At 33.4% G+C, this 16782-nt stretch overlaps 4 protein-coding genes across 6 annotated transcripts; all 4 read left to right on the forward strand.

Moving 5' to 3' along the window:
- Positions 1-847: 847 nt before the first annotated feature.
- Positions 848-4319, forward strand: LOC105630868 (protein SYM1). Of its 2 annotated transcripts, XR_002284002.3 has the most exons (5): positions 848-1409; positions 2015-2240; positions 2684-2808; positions 2935-3084; positions 4163-4319. XR_002284002.3 is itself a non-coding variant. In XM_012212854.4 (4 exons), the coding sequence occupies exons 1-4, from the start codon at positions 1092-1094 to the stop codon at positions 3016-3018; spliced, it is 753 nt and encodes a 250-aa protein (XP_012068244.1). In that variant the 5' UTR covers positions 848-1091; the 3' UTR covers positions 3019-3482. The 2 variants fall into 2 exon arrangements, 1 of the variants encoding a protein (XP_012068244.1); XM_012212854.4 differs by lacking the exon at positions 4163-4319 and having other exon boundaries at positions 2935-3482.
- A 956-nt stretch (positions 4320-5275) lies between these two features.
- Positions 5276-7663, forward strand: LOC105630867 (elongation factor). Of its 2 annotated transcripts, none has more exons than XM_012212853.4 (3): positions 5276-5970; positions 6124-6305; positions 7256-7663. In XM_012212853.4, exons 2-3 carry the CDS (start codon positions 6224-6226, stop codon positions 7435-7437), a joined length of 264 nt encoding a protein of 87 aa, XP_012068243.1. In that variant the 5' UTR covers positions 5276-5970; positions 6124-6223; the 3' UTR covers positions 7438-7663. The 2 variants fall into 2 exon arrangements, with proteins under 2 accessions (XP_012068243.1, XP_012068242.1); XM_012212852.4 differs by having other exon boundaries at positions 5276-5966.
- A 1261-nt stretch (positions 7664-8924) lies between these two features.
- LOC105630865 (small ribosomal subunit protein uS14z/uS14y/uS14x) lies at positions 8925-10172 on the forward strand. The gene is made up of 3 exons (XM_012212851.4): positions 8925-9085; positions 9599-9698; positions 9963-10172. The coding sequence occupies exons 1-3, from the start codon at positions 9024-9026 to the stop codon at positions 9969-9971; spliced, it is 171 nt and encodes a 56-aa protein (XP_012068241.1). The 5' UTR covers positions 8925-9023; the 3' UTR covers positions 9972-10172.
- Positions 10173-11432: 1260 nt separating this feature from the next.
- On the forward strand, positions 11433-13386 carry LOC105630864 (Glycosyl hydrolase family 35 protein). The gene is made up of 3 exons (XM_012212850.4): positions 11433-11760; positions 12751-12803; positions 12953-13386. Exons 1-3 carry the CDS (start codon positions 11664-11666, stop codon positions 13148-13150), a joined length of 348 nt encoding a protein of 115 aa, XP_012068240.1. The 5' UTR covers positions 11433-11663; the 3' UTR covers positions 13151-13386.
- Positions 13387-16782: the final 3396 nt, after the last annotated feature.

A 16782-nucleotide genomic window follows, 5' to 3' on the forward strand; every position in this document is an offset into this window, starting at 1 on the left:
ATATTCATGAGTCTATTTGGCGCGAATCTGAATTAATTTAATCAATAAATTTTCGATACCAAATAGTTTAATGCTAAAAGAATTATCACTCTTTATAGCGATAGCATTTTGATTAAAGACAAAACATTTACATTTTTAATTCAGTAGTATAATTAAATGTTTCATAAAACATTATCTCTTTCAATATTTGTTGTTTGATAGCAATTAATTAAATTTCAAAATATTTTACTTTCTCAAAAAATGAGAAGTTATTTTTCTTTAAAAATGACTTTTTTTTATCTGAAAAATATTTTCCGTTGACTTATTTTTTTGAACGCTTTAAATAACGGAAAATTATGAAAAATATTTTTTCTACTAATTATTTTACAAAAATAAAATGAGCCTTAGGAGGAAACAAACAAAATCATACCTAAAAAAAAAACTTCTCATTCTTAGGAGGAAAAATATTTTCCACATATTTATAATTTTATTGTAATATAAACACACTGCTTAATTCATTAATTACTAGTAGCCACCATCATTAATTACTGATCATCATTGTCCACTACTACTAGCTTCTTCATTCATTACCACTAGTAGTCATGGATGTTTCACAATTTATCATTTTTTTTTGTGTATTTTTTCATATTTAATAATAAAATTTAAAATATGAGATTTTTATAATTATAAATATTTTTATATTTTAAAAATTAAAAGTTTTAATATCTCAAGTAATTCTCAATCTTTCAATTAAATAACAGAAAATAAATTATTAAAAGAATATTTTTTAAATCCAAAAATAAATTATTTTCGGAAAATAAATAACTTAAAACATTCAAAATATCGTCCATTTCAGATCAGATCCGTTTTCTACAATTTCGCGGCATTTTGCCATCCCTCCCTCAGAGTCCTGTCCAGGTGGATGTTCTGTCTCCGTACACCTACTAAACTAAAATGTCATAATTTTAATTTTTTGTGCCAAAATAGAGGCAGTCATCTTCAATTCGAACGCCGAAAGTCGAAAAGCGGTGAAAAACAATCCAAGGAAAAAAAAAAAAAGGTGGTCTGTTATAAGTTAAGAAATATCCCTAATCCCCTGTTCCTTTCTGGTGATGAGCAGCATTTCTTTGTTAAGAAATATCAGCCAACGCTGCCTCCATACTAGCTTTTCCACAGAAACCTCCCTTTCAATTCAACAATGGAGATTCTACACTGGCGTTCGTTCTCCTCAGCATTTCATAAGATCCAGAAACCCCAAAGTCTCACCCTCTATATATTCACTCTTTCCCTCGTATTGTTTTTCGACATTGAATTCAAAATCTAAAGTTGGGTTTATAGGATGGTATTTGGGGAAGCTCGATTCTCGCCCAATCGTGACTAAAACTGTCACAACTTCTCTTATTTTCGCGGCTGCGGACTTGACTGCTCAGGTAGAAACCTATCTTTCTTTTGTTGGGATTTCATTTAATTGCATTTTTTTTGCCTGTAATCTGAGACTGGTTTCTTTACTAATTGACTGATTATAATTTAGTGTATATAGTTCGGCGATAAGAACGATGAATTATAGTTTAGTGTATTAAGAATCGGTTCTTTGCAAAAACAACTAGTAATTAAAATTAGCCAAGGGCGTGAATGAGGTTTGCTTATGCAGTTATGAAGCAGTAATAATCTGGGATACGACGGTGTCTTTGATTATAGCTATCAGTACAACGTGTAGAATTTAAAACTTAATGTGCTTATGGTGCTGTTCTTTCATTTTCTCCAACCAAGTCTTGCTTACTTTTCAAATTGATATATGCAGTTTAAAGTATTAATCCTCGTTAGTGTAAAAACTTATTCCTACTTTGATTCTACTGGTTTATGAAAATCTGTGGTTTATGATACTTTTCGTTTATAATACCTCCAGCTCCTTTTTTTATCTGCAAGTTTCTCTCCCTTCTGCTTGTAATATATATAAACCGTTTATAGCTGATTTTACTGCTAATCAATATCAGTTTTATTGTTCACTGACCATTTATGTTTGATATGTTGTTAGATGTTGTCACAATCATCTGGTTCATTTGACTTCATAAGGACAGCACGCATGGCTATGTATGGTTTACTAATTTTAGGGCCATCACAGCATCTATGGTTCAATATTATTTCTACGGCTTTGCCAAAACGTGATGTGTTGACTACCTTGAAGAAAACTTTTATGGGACAGGCTATTTATGGACCTGTTAATGCCACTATTTTCTTCTCCTACAATGCAGCTTTACAAGGTAAGCAGAGCTTTATTCATTTCAATTTGAATTGCATTTTTTTCTTTTTTTTCTAAAATTTGAAAAGACAACTTGAGTAGCTTATGTTATTGCTTTCTGCATTTACTGAGAGAGTTCTGTACAGTCTCTTCATGCAGACATTAGCTTACCCTTATTAGCTCATGGAATTGTACCACTTGATATGCTTCTATTTGGATTGGGATGAATTAACTCTCTTTTATTTCGAAGATTGGAGCGCTGCTCATTGCGTCAATGCCTGTAATTGGATCACATAGATTTTTCTAAGGCTCCACCTGCAGATATATCTGCCAATGCTTGTTGACTGTCTGGTTGTCAAATGGCATGTAATTTGTGTGAAGCGACATGATTCTATATGGTTTTTAAAACTGTTCTTTAATATTTTGGATTTTCCTTCTAAGTTACCATATTGATGTCAAACTCAGGTGAAAGTAGTGATGAGATTGTTGCTAGATTGAAGCGTGATGTGCTCCCAACATTGAGAAATGGTCTTATGTATTGGCCAATCTGTGATTTTTTTACGTATAAATTTGTTCCTGTTCATCTACAGGTATGTTTTGGCAGTATATTTTTCTTCTAACTAGATTTTGGAGAACTCATTTATTTGAGCTAGAGATTTATGTAAGGTTATCTCTGATTATAACTTCCTAACATTGAGAGTTATGTTTATTGGCAGCCCCTGGTGAACAGTACATGTTCATATTTGTGGACGATCTATTTAACATACATGGCCAGTTTACAAAAAGTGAGCACCAGCTGATGTGACGATCTTGACTTCAAATCCATACTTGAAGAAAGGGATGAAACAATTTTGACCATCTTGCCGGTACTAGATCAGCTGTTAACGTTAAATTTCTGATTGTTGCTGGGAAGTACACTTTTAGCTTTTAGACAATTAGTTGACATGATATTTGCTGTTCAGATTTGGAACTGGGATGCAGATTGACTGCAGACCAGGGACGAGTTCTGAGTTACATGGATTCTGGTTCCTTTCATAATTATGTTAGCATTGTCTGCTTTCGATAAAGATTGTGTTGCTAGCATGTAATGCCTTTGAGTGTGTTCTTTCCTCCTCCTTTCATAACAGCGGGAAATTGTCAGAACTTTTTGCATACTGGTTATTGTTTAAATGGGTTGATTATAAGCTGCAGTTTGAGAATTATTGCTTCAGACAAATGTAACACGACTCATAATTCTTAAGAGAAATTGATGAGGGATTTTCTATGGGTTTTCGCTGTAAGGGTGCCTTTGTCGCTAATTCTGTTCTTTTTTTTTTTGGAAAAAAAAAATTAAACAATTGCTTTCTCAAGTGCTTAGCAGTTAGCAGCTACCTTGACACTTAGATCATCATTTTCTAAGCCAAAATGTTTTTTTTTCCCCTTCTCTAGGAATGATAAACAATTGTCTATGTGCAAGCACATTCTATTTTATTCTAGTTTTTACTGATATTTTGCATTGGTCACTGTAAATTGTGAACTGCTCTTTACATGGGCAGCCAGTCTGCAATTCCCTCATCTTCCAAGTATAGCCATGAAACACATTTTGACTAGATATTCCGGCTGCAGCCATCATCTTCCAAGTATTGACTTCAAAATGTCTGGATATTCCGGCCTATCTCTGTTGTCTTTTTTGGTTAACATTTTCCAAATACTCGGTACACTCTGCTGGTTCTTACTGTTCCTCATAAAAAAATATCTTAGGTTGGCTGTTGGTAGCAAACAAATACATGTGCATGTGTCAGGGCAATTTTTTTTTTTTTTTGGTAAAATACATTGTGAACATGAAAAGGTAAGCATTCGTTAGTTTTCTGAATTGACTGCGGTTCTTTTTGGATAGTTTGTCTGTTATCATGCCCTTGCTATTCAAATTAAAGTTTGAGTGACCTAATTTTTCAATAATTGCAGGTGGTATGCTTTTTCAAGTTTTTGAAACGTCTCTGGATCATAAATATCAAGTTAATAGTGAGATATGAAGTTTGCCCACTTGGATATCCTAATATATTTTCTACTATTATTTTGCCTTGTTCTGATAATTTAGTTCAACAACATATATATATATATATATATATATATATATATATATATATATATATATATATATATATATATATATATATATATATATATATATATATATATATTTTATTTTTTTTTTTTTTTTGATAATGAGATTGAATGAAAATGATAGTGTCAGGAAGCTTTTTATGCCCGTTTGCATTACATCCAATACCGCTTGCTTCCAGATTACGATTGGCCACATGTATACTGTTAACTTGGCAAGCGAGCCAATGATATTGTAGAAAGAGATTATCTATCTGTAATCTTTTCTTCTTAATCTGAGGATCGCCTTTTCGTTAAATTTTGATAGATTTCTTGGTGCAAATTTCTTGTTCGGCATGGTAAAAATGGAGTAGAATTTTTTCAAAACTTTTTATTTACTGCAATTTTTATTATTGATAGATTTTTGAAAATTTTTATGATTGGTACTTCCGCCCAACAATATAAGTTCTTTTGAATGATTATTTTGTTCGAAATATAAGTCGTTTTGAGTATGTTAATGAGTAATAAATTATATTTTTTCAATATTATTCTTATTTACATTTAATATAATAATTATTTTCTCAAATTAGTTTTGAGATAAATGATTATTTGGTCAAATTATTATTAATTTTGTTATAATTTAAGAGAATTAATTACTTATTCAATTTTTGACTATTTATATTTTGGGACGGAAAAAAAATAGCATTCTATCAACAATTTCGTTCCAGAGATTCTAAACAAAAAAATTCATATTTTTGATTCTACGAACAAATTTCATAGATTTAAAAACTCAAAACCCGAACATTGACTATGAGTTTGTTTGTGTTGAAGGTTATAAATTGACCTAATTGCTATTCAAGTCCTATTAAAAAAGAAATTAACCTAGGGGAGCAAAGGTAAACAAATCCGACAACAAGGCCAAATAAAAAAAAGGGTTAACGGACCTCCTTTCTTGACCTCAAATTGGTGGTCCCAGCTGGTAATAATATAACAACCATCGAGCGTAATAATCGATCGAGATCTCTTACCTAATTGACTACGTGGAGGCCTGCACTGCCCTCGATGACTTCAACGGTCCCTCATTTCTTATTTGACTTCTTCGCGTGGCGTTTTACGTTGGTGACATAATTTCCCCGACCAACCCGTCTTAAATTGCCACGTTTCTCTCTCGTGACCACTAGCATTGCCTAGTAATGACACTCACCCTATCTTTTCCATGGCACGTCCTCTACACGCGACGATTTATTAGACTCCTTTTCATAGAGCTCAACTGACTGCACGCTTTATATTGCGAGTGGGATCTAAAGATCTTGAACCTTTAACAGTAACACGTGGGACCGATTAAAAAAAACGTTGGGAAGCATGCGAGGTCCACAGAGCACAATAGCATAATATCTTCACATGGCCGTACGATCTCAAAAAGTACCATCCTATCAGTTAGTTCCACGTGGTGAGAAAAAAATCCATCATCGCGTCAATTAGTTCGCCAAATAACGTCGCTACCTGTGCTACCTAAGCATCGGATCCGGACACGGCCCTAATGGACACGTGGCTTCCTTGGAAGAAATCATGGCGTGAGCTAGATACGTAGATAAAGCGAATAATTCAGTAATTTGGTTCCAAGAGGGAGAGACAGAGAGGAGGAACGAGAGGGAGAGAGGAGGCGTAGGCAAGTCTGTTGGCTTGTTGCTTTAATATTTAAATCTCACTGTGTTCAATAATTAATTCGATATTAGAATTCGAAGTTTCTACTTCTTGATTGTTTCATTATAAATAAAATATAACGTAAATAGAAGATTTATATGATTGTTTGAATTTTGGTGCAGCAATATATATTCTTCGTCCGTGGATTTCTCTCATTCTCTCTCCTCTTCGCCGGAGGAGAAAACAGTGGCTGGCAGCGGATAAATATTTTTATGGTCGATAATGGAGTGGTGGGATAAGATGATGCATCCTGCACGAAGGGTTTGGAAGAGCTTCGTGGTGCGTATTGGAATTCGCAAACCAGGTCAGCCTCTGCTGTGACAGTGCCCTATTATTTTTGCATTTCTCACTGTTCTATTGCTCACTGCAGGGAAACACTTGTTGTCAATTAAAATATATAAATTGATTCTTTTTTTCAATTACGAGAGCTTAGTTTCAATTGTTAAAACGTTAAATTTGATGACTTGATTATATCGAGTCATAATTACTTTATTGTTATGCTATGAGGGTAGCAGAACCAGTGATTTTTTTTTTTTTTTTTTCCCTTTAGTTCGTGGTGATTCTTAAGCTGATGCAATAAGCTAAGTGTCGGTTGAGCGATTAGAGGTTATGACCTCTCATAATTTTATGTTTTTGGGCTAAGGGCAAATAAAAGATCCATGTTGCTCTGTTTTTTCTTTTGATCAGTCGAAGTTGAATTCAAACTAGTAATGGCTCTGAACCTAGATAAATTATTTTCAATCTTGGGATTATTATCTGTTGTTCCCTTATTTCGAATTTTGTTAGTCATCCCTTCCCTTTTCTTTGATATTCGTAACGCAGGCTGCTACTATTGTACTTATGCCAACTTGAATTTTTCTAGAGCTTTTTCTCAAACAGAAAATATTAAAATTTGCCATCAAATTAGAAGTTGTTATACACTGGATGGTGGGAACTCTGTAATTCCTAGCTACGTTGTCCATTTATGTTTCACTCTGATCTTTTTCTGTTTCATAATATTGGTTAGCAACAGTGAGGCCTACAGGATTTGATTAGACATTATAGTTGATGAATTAAGCAAACCTAACAGTAATAATTTTTTCTTTGGGAGAATTATGTGGTTCCTTGAGCATAAATGGGTAATTGAGTAGCTCAGATTACCAGCAAAGTTAGTCCATTGATATTAGGGATTGATTTTTCTGCATATGTCATTATCTACTTGTTTTTCCATTTTAAAAATTGTTCTGGACCTAATGTTTGAATGGTTAAAAACAGGGCTACTCAAGCTGCGACATGATGTCAGGGCTTGTGAATATGAGGATGTGCGTGTTATGTGGGAGATGCTGAGAAGAAATGAAACTGAAAATGCTAAACTCTCAGGGAATGGCAAGAAGAGATCCTTCTGGAATTGCTTTAGCTGGGCTAGGTGCAGTCCATATTTTGGCCGCAGCTATTGATCATTTCACATGGGAGGACTTTAGTCCTCTATTTCATTTGAAATGAATGAGATATGGATATCAATTGATAATAAAAGAGCAAGGAGGACTCTGTAGATGTGAGATTGTCTTATTTTCATTTCAAGTTAGCCGTTTGTACATATCATCTTCCCCATTTAGATGGATGTATCTCTCTCCTTGTCCTTGTGTTTTATCTCCAATGGAATAAACTGCTTTTTGTGGTTTATGTGATCTGATCTATGTGCTATATCGCATCACCTGTGTGCTACTTTATATGTTCTAAGCCAGGAATTGTGTTTGTAGATCTATATATGTGCATTCAGTTGGAACTCCTTTCCTTCCCCCATCATATCACATGGAATAGAGGGGAGGATTAGTATTTTTTTTTAAGCTTTTACTCACTTCAAAACCTATTTATGTCAAATTGATTTCAAAATTCAGAATTCAGACTGCAGCCTAATTATAGCGACAAATAATGAATTCATTTTCTTGGGTTAATTTAACTGGACTCAAGTTATCTAAAAGCAATGATTACCATTGATTCAAGTTCATTATTCGTTATTTATCTTTGATACTCTTATGCCAATAATGTCTTATCATTAATGTTAACTATGATTCGCAAAGTAATTTTTCTTTTTCTAATTGAATTATTTTGGAATGAAAATTATTATTTGATTATGAATATGGTCGGAATTCTCTTTCTGCGATCCTCAAAAAAAAAAAAAAAAAAAAAATCTGAAATTATAGCAGTAATATGGAAAATTACTCGTAGGCTGATTAGTTACTATTTCGCTCTCTCTCTCTCTCTCTCTGTTCACTTCATTGATAGCAGTTTATTTGGTTAGGATCATTGTTACAGTTGAAATTATAAGTTGCTGTTGGAAGGTCTACGTCATTTGATTTTGATTAATGCCATTAACTATTTTTATTTTTTTGTCGTTGATCAAGATATCACAATCCCATTTATTGACTAAAATCATATTCAATTTTTTAAAATTAGACTAATATCACCTTATTGGAAATTTGTTGTCCCCTGACAGTCAAAGCCGCCATGTGACCACATTGACCATGGATTTGGAGCTAATAAGAGAGTTCGGTGCTACAACTTGGGAGCACTGCCACTTATTTGTCAATTATTGAGGAGGATCAATTATAAAGATTTGGGTTATCCAACTATAAAATATCCCTAAAATTATTTTAAAAAATACCTAAAATTAATAAATTTTGTACTAAGAAAGAAAAATTAAAGCTATTGTAGTACCTGATGAGTGATAACCTGCGACTAAACTGTCAACCGACGTCAAGCTTTTGGGCCGTGACCTTCAGTGACTTTCTGAAACTATGTTCGGTCCCCGGCCCAAACCCATCAACGCTTCTTTTACAATATTAAAAAAATGCATGCTCAGCTAATCGACACGCTGCGTTTTGGGTTCACAAACGGCTATAACGTGACTCTACCACTACCTAGACCTATAAATAAAAAAATTCACCGCTCACTATTCTGCAAAAATTAACATTTAGGGTTTTCAGCTATTCCAAGCTTCAGAAAGCGGCGCGCAGCAACGCGATCAGTTGCGATCGAGGAGATGGGTCATTCAAACGTGTGGAACTCTCATCCTAAGAACTACGGTCCCGGCTCTCGTACTTGGTATGTCGTCTTATTACTTGCACTTCATCGATCATTGTGCTCTTTGAATCTATATCCCTGTGGTTTTAATTAGTTCATATCAGGTCTCTGATTTAGTTTGCTTCTCTGTTTGTAGATTTCACCTTTTCTGCTTAAGGTTTTGTTTAGAGAGCTCTTTTTTAAGTTTAACAATTGCTCGGTCCTGTTCGACTTAGCGTAATCGATATTAACTTAGTTTGTTTTTGGCAATAAAGAACTTTTACTAAATTCGAAGGCTATTGAGCAATGATTATTGGAAGCGATAAGATAGGTTTAACTGGAACGAAGCTTGAGACATGTTTGCTTGAGTTTAAGCGTTTACTTGTTTTGAATTGTTTTTCCTGGCTTCTGTCCTTTGTGCATGTATGCATATTTCTCCACATGTAGTCCGTTTTATATTTATATGTTTCTGTATTCTATTATCTGTCATAACACTAAGATCCTTGTGGTTTTGTATGCCAAATTCATTTTTGGCACCTTTGTTACCTTTTGCAGCCGGGTATGTGGAAACCCTCATGGATTGATCAGGAAGTATGGACTGATGTGCTGCAGGCAGTGCTTTCGCAGCAATGCTAAGGAAATTGGATTCATCAAGGTAAGACATCACCTTTTTAATTGTTTATTTTTTGGACTCACTTGTCTTATCGACGATGTTAGTGACTAGATACCAAGATTTCTTTGTCAATGAGTTTCTTTAATGCTAAAATAAACCTGTTGAGCTCCTTTGCTTTTGAGACACCTATCTCAAAATTCTAAAAGTAGCGAGCAAATTGGAACTAAATGTTCAAATGTGTGATTGATATCTCTGAATCTATTTGTTTAATGGAGGAACTAATTGTTGTTTGTCTTGTATTTCCAGTATCGCTAAACGTCAAAGAACGGAACAGTTACATACGCATTGCTCAAGGTCTTTGCCTGAAGCATGATATGGAGAAACTCTTCTTTTTTGTTTTCCATTAGTTATGTAATCCTGGATTAAGAAATTTTTTATCCATATTTAGTTATTTAATATTTGACCAGTAATTGTGCTTTGGATTTTTACTAAGAATCTCTAGGTTTTTTCTTATTACTACTAGTTTTTATGACTAATTGCCATGCATCTTATTTTCTATGCTTCCCGAGTTCCTGTATGTCTTCATATAAATGTTTGACCTGAGGGAATGGACTAAAACTTCATCCAAGTGAGTATGGTCTGGGAACGAGCAGCCTTCTAGCTCTTATGTGATTCCCCTCCCTTTGCTTGTGAGGGTTAACCATAAAGCACTGAGCATTTTATGCTGATGCTTCCAAGCAGAAGCTAGATAACCAGTTGTTAGGGCAGGGCACGTCTGTTATTGCAGCTGTTTCTGGTTTTTGATTTTATTTTTTGTAGTAACAAAAATAAAAATACAAGATTATCAAAAAAGTGGATTATATATTTCATATCTTGGTTTCAAGAAATCATTTTATGATTTGGAAATTGGAAAGGACCCGTGATGATTAAAAGAAAAATGTGATAGGTATGGTTTCATCCTAGGAAAAAGCAGCGAATCTGTATTTTGGGTTTCTTGGCCCGTAGACCAACGTTCTGTAAGCCTTGAATTTAATGAATCTAGCCCGTGGCAGAAGCACGACGACATTGCCCATTTTCACGGTGTCAACATAAAATTTAGGGTAGCCATTTTTCCACGTATCTTAGATTTTCTTGTAATCAGAGCGAGGAACAATCAAATATCAAATTTTCTTTCACATGACCACACTCACTCATTGTTTTGCCGTTAATCAGAATGATTTTAGATCTAATCGAAGAAGCCATTTTTGCATTCTTTCAGGAGCATGCGATCCCTGATTGGAACTTTTAGGCAGCCTTAAAAAAAGAGAGGGAAATGAGGAAGAAAAAGGGGGGTGGGGGGGGGGGGAAGGAAAATATTTATTTTGTGCTGTAAACGAAATAAGTTTACAACTTAGAGGTGGTGGGGATCAAAACCCAATCTTTTCTTTTCTCTACCATATGAGTTATGCCTTGGTTTATGATTCTTACTCCGGTTAAATTTACTCGACTCGGTGGCAATGAAAAAAAGTGCTTGGCAGTTGGCGCCAATGTTTTTATCTTTTAACTATAGACGTGCCGAGTGGCTCGCATTCCAGCACAGGCAGAGTCTTTCAAGATTCAGCATTAAAGTCTCTTATTCATTCCCCATTGTTTCTGCTGCGCACTAGACAACACAAACCCAATTTACTCTACCCAGCAGTGTAAGACAATGATAGCCACATGCTATCGTTTATTATTCACTCACCACATTAAAGACAATGCACTTCTATACATTGCATAGATATGGCCCTTTAAATTTCCCCTTATCTCCACCGATTCTCTGGTAAACTTTGTTCTTCTCTCTATTTTACTGACGACAGTAGGCAAGTGATTTTCTATTTTTCTGGTTTTTTTTCCCTGGATCAAATATCTCATGGGTTAATCTCAATTGCTCAAAAAGGGGTTAAAGGAATATTTCTTTTTGGACACTTTTTTTTTTTCTGCAATTGGTGTTGGAGGAGAAAGTTTGGTGTGTGTAATTTTCGCATTATGAAGGTTTCTGGAATCTGGGTTTCGTACTTACTGGTTGGGACAGCTTTAATTTTCCTCAACTTCTCTTGTGTTACAACCGCCATATCAATTTCTGGTAAGTAGTAGTAATTCCCAACAGTTGTATACTTGTGGGTCTTGTGTTTTGTACTGCTGCCATATAAGGACATCAGTTTAACTGTATTTGTTTCTTATGTCGGCCAAACATCATATATAGGAAAATATTTATTGTTTTTTAAGGATCTTATGATCGAGTATTCTTATTATGAGTTGGATTGTTGGGTCTGAAACTGCTTTTTTCTTTGTTTTCTCACACATGCAAAGATTTACAGTTTCTCTTAGAACATGCTTTTTACTTATTTGGGTTTAGATCATGAAAGGAAAGTAGATGCATTGATGAATTGTGTTTAATTTCTGCCTTTTTTATAGAAATGTTTTTCTATGCCTTAAATGTATTTGGCTTCTTTCTGTCGTCCACTGTGTATAAATGTTCACATGCAGCCCCTTTAGCTTTGAATTCTTCCACCATACATTTCAGGATGCAATTGTTCATATACAAACGTTTGGTCATGTTTTTGGAACTTCATAAAGTTTTTATCAAACTATAAATTAATAAGAAAGGATTTTATTAACAAGCATTTTATTGCTAAACAGCTAGTGAAAGAGACCATCACAGTTCTTTGTTATCTTGCATATAATGCATTTTTACGAGTTCTGTAGTATGCAAATAGCTAACTTAATACTAAGGGGACCGACCTTCAATTATATGTGATGTCCTTGTTCATAAGACCTTCAGTTATAACTACTTACTACTAATTAACCCTTAATTGATTGCTTAATTTCAACTGACTAGCCAAATGGCTGTATCTGCTCTTGGTAAAAATCCCCTGTTTTCAATTCTGATACAGATAATATTGAAGATAATTCACAACATTTCATAATTTGTGGCTTGAGGAATTCCAATTGGCAGATAGCCAAAAGTTTTTTATGCAATGATGCTTGTTATTAGTTCAGGCGAGAATGGAACGGAACATTTTTATTCTTCTTCTCCTCTTCTAATGAGTATCTTGACACTATGTTATTCCAGATATGGCCATGACTGACGGAAGCAGCAGAATGATAATGAGCAGGAAACTCAAGGTAGGTGCTCTATAATTGATGGCAACAAAAATACTCAAAATATGCCAGAAAGTACTACATAAGCTGTTCAAAATTTTACAATGTAAAAAATTTAAGCTGTTCAAGATAACCCTGGCATGATGGATTTTGTCTTTTCTTATAATTTGCAGGAGAATAGCTATAATCACAGCACTGACAAGAATCGCGACGCTCACAGCTTGGATCTTGACGATTACCATCCTATAGATCCGGTTCCAAGTTCAAAGGCTTCCATAAAACCTGGACCCATTGAGCATGGAACTCCTCTGAATCCATATATTCCTAGGCATTCTCCTCCTAGTCCTCCTCATCCAAAGCAAATTGGTTAGTTTGCTAATCCATTTATAAAAAGTGAGATTTATGGTAATAACAAGGAGAATGTAGCTACTTAATTAGCTTTTTATGTGATGTTTTTAGTAGCTTTTTTGTTATATTGTCTGCATTAGCCAGCTTATGTTCCATCTTCCTTAGTATGGTTTGTTCAATGTTGATAGTTGTACCTTTATGTGAATGAATTTGCCATCCCTCAAAAAATAAATAGCTCTTCAGGTTTTTTTTAGAAGAATTCTTCAGTTAATTTTTATTTTTTCATTAAATTATAATGACATGTTAATAAAATTTTGTCCTTTTATACATATCACTATTAATTCAAACCTTGAGTTTTTTCTTTATCTTAAATATCACTAATCCTAATTTAAAAGTAAAAACTCATTAAAAATAATTAGCTATTTGTACGTTTAGTTTGAATTATTAGATCAAATTTGGCAACATAATTTAGTTTCTTATTCTCCAAAGCAAAATCAAAGCAAAATAACCGAACAGTGCAGCTTAGTGGCAAAGAGTACCTACAGAATTAATTTTCATGGTTTAGACTATTGGTTCGATTCTCCGCGACGCAAATTTTCCTGGACCAGCCTCTTTACCGGCGAGCGGGGATTAGTCAAGTTTTGTGGACTATTAAAATGGATCGTGCGAGTAAAAAAAAAAATGAGAGCAAAAAATATTTTTATTTGACTTTAGTTTGCTAACTAAAATATAAAATTTTAATTTAATTCGTAAATTTTACCAACTTATAGGATTTATATTGTAATTGACCCATTAATATTTGTTATTTATAGGTTCAGTCAGAATCTCTGACATCAATGGCTGAGATTTATATGATGGAATAACATTAACTGCTCTTCATCTACATCTAACTACTCCTGTCATTTATTATAGAACTTTCAAATTTTTTTTTAAGGTTTTTTCATGAAGTATTGCCATTTACCATCTCTACATTTCTGTAAATCCAAGCTAGCCATGCCATCCAATTACTCAGTTGATGGTAAAAAATCCAATGATTTAACTTTCCACTTATTTACTATAAAATATTTTTTATATAACATGACCTTAACGTGTCACGTACTCTTGGACAATGTTGACACAATAAATTATTTTGTGCTGCTAGTTGGTATACATTAGGTTGCAAAATGACTATGTACAGCGTACTGTTAAGTGCATTTATGACTCGTCGAAGTATTTGGAATCTGAAATAAGATTAATCGGTGTATTTATGATCCGGCGAAACATTTGGAATCTGAAATAAGATTAATTTTATAGTTACAAATAATAATAAAGGTGTCATAGAAAGGGACCTATAAAATGAGTGCTAAGGATGAATAGTGGCTATCTTAAGGATATTTTTTCAAGGGTGACCAAAACCAAAACTAAAGAACATAAACATAAAAGGAAAGTTGAATAATCAATACACCAACCTTATTGATCACACCCAAAAACTTAAGGGTTTGATTTCTTCTTCTTCAAGCTAATTTTATTGCCCACCCATTTTCTGTTCTTCCTTTTAATACCATCAATCAACATCTCACCTAGCTTTTCTTCTAGCTCATACTCTATCTCAATATGAACATAAAGTATTATTTAATTATGAGAATTGCAAAATAAACCATAAAATTAGTAATATTTTATTTTTAATGAAATTTTTTAGGTATTTTTTTATTTGAATCGTCTATTTTTATTTTTGAAAACTAAAAGATGGAATTCAACTCTTTTTTTTTTTTTAGTATTATTTTTTGAAGTCTATAATAAAGTCTTACACTTTCTTTCTTTCCCACTCTTTGAGGGTTTGCTAGGGTGGAAAGAAAGAAGTATCATCCTCATTAAAGCAAATGGGACCAATCCAAAAGGAAAAGATAATTTTATCCTAACTTTCAACATGGGCTATTTGTACTTATAAGCTTAGCAAGAATTAGTTATTAAGGTTTAGTTACTTTAAAACCAATTATAACATAAAGTATTGCTCAAGTCATAGACGCTTTCTAACTCCTAATTAACATAATTTCTTAATTAATGTTATTAAGTTAACGAATTAATCCAAAGATGATTAGTTTGTAGACCCCAGCTGCTGTCCTAATCAACTTTTCAATTTTGTTTCATCATTTCATATTTCATACACTTTTGCAGTTGCTTGGTTTCATTTTCATATAGTTGCTGATGAATTTCTTTATTCTTTTAATTGTAACTAAAGCCGACCACACAGAGATATTTATGTAAGATCCTTTTAATAATAATAATTTCAGGTTTTGTCTTTAATCATATAGTTCAATAAGCTATTGATTTAGATTCGATATTCAGCATTAACCCAAATAAATACCTCTTAACGCAGTTACATTCTTGTTGTCAAATTATATTGATGAAATGAAACTGATTTCAGTAGAGGTGAGAATTGCTAACTGTGATTAGTTCATTGCTACAAATTTGAAATGGACATGTGGTTTGTTACATTAAATCATGAAGTTTTGAACATATCCCATCCAAGGCCAACCAATTAACGTCTTGTCCATTGTAACGCTAGCAGCTTGGTAGGTTGGATATATATATCTGCCTTCATTGATAATTGCCATGATACAAAGAAACTTGCTACCAATTTTATGCCCTTCTCTTTTATTCCACATTCTAATGATGATAATTTAAAGAAGAAAAAAAAAAATGAAGAATCAGCATGATTCAACACAGAACAGTCGTCGATTTTTGTATCCTGGCAATTATCAATCACCGTCCAGATTCTTCAGTCTTCAATCCTGATTGATGATTTGGTCATAAAAGTACATAATTACCTTGTGCATCTGGGGTTTCAGTGCTACAGTGGGGCCAAAAAACGAGTAGAAATTTTAAAACAAACGAAAAAAGAAATATATATATATATATATATATATATATAAAAGGAGGCAGCAGAGACAGAAACAGACAGTATGGGACGGAGCATCCTAGAAAAAGAGATGTCTTTTTAGTTGATTTTAGGCCTTTGATGATAATTACATATGACATGTAGGGTGTTTTTTTTTTCTTCTTTCCTGTTTTATACAGTAAGTGCTTCATTAAGATTTCCTTTATGTTGGCAATAAAACAGTGCTTAAAAACAAAGTCAAGTAGCTAGCCAGAGCATAACAGATGGAAGGAGTTTTTTCTTTTTAGCCATCCATTTGGCCAAGTAATTATGCACTTCTCATAAATATTTGTAAAAATGATTGCTTGATATATAAGTATATAGTGCTCATAATGCATCATCATTTCTCATAAATAGTGTCATTATAGTATTATCTGTCTTCCATTTGATCTATAAGACTACTCTTTCTATATTTCTTAGCTAATTAAATGAAATTTTAGATACAAACAATACGGAAAAAAATTTTCTCCCAGTGACGATTCTAAATTTAAACTCTCATAACGGATTCAACTTATTTCTGTCCATCCAATCGCCTGTTTTTATTTAATTTAGAAATTTAAAAATGAAAAAGAGAAATGATTCCAATAATACAAAAATTCCTATTATAAGGGGAATCCCTTTAGAATAGAGTGTTAAAGAAGGAAAGGATTAGGATTTGTAAAGTGGTCCTTGATTTGCTTTGTGCATTGATTTTGCAGTGCATGTGTTGATGTCGAAATCAATGTCATTCTGATGTTT

This window comes from Jatropha curcas, chromosome 9 (genome assembly GCF_041381405.1).
Source record: "Jatropha curcas cultivar XTBG-Jc1 chromosome 9, XTBG_Jcur_1.0, whole genome shotgun sequence".
Lineage (NCBI taxonomy): Eukaryota > Viridiplantae > Streptophyta > Magnoliopsida > Malpighiales > Euphorbiaceae > Jatropha > Jatropha curcas.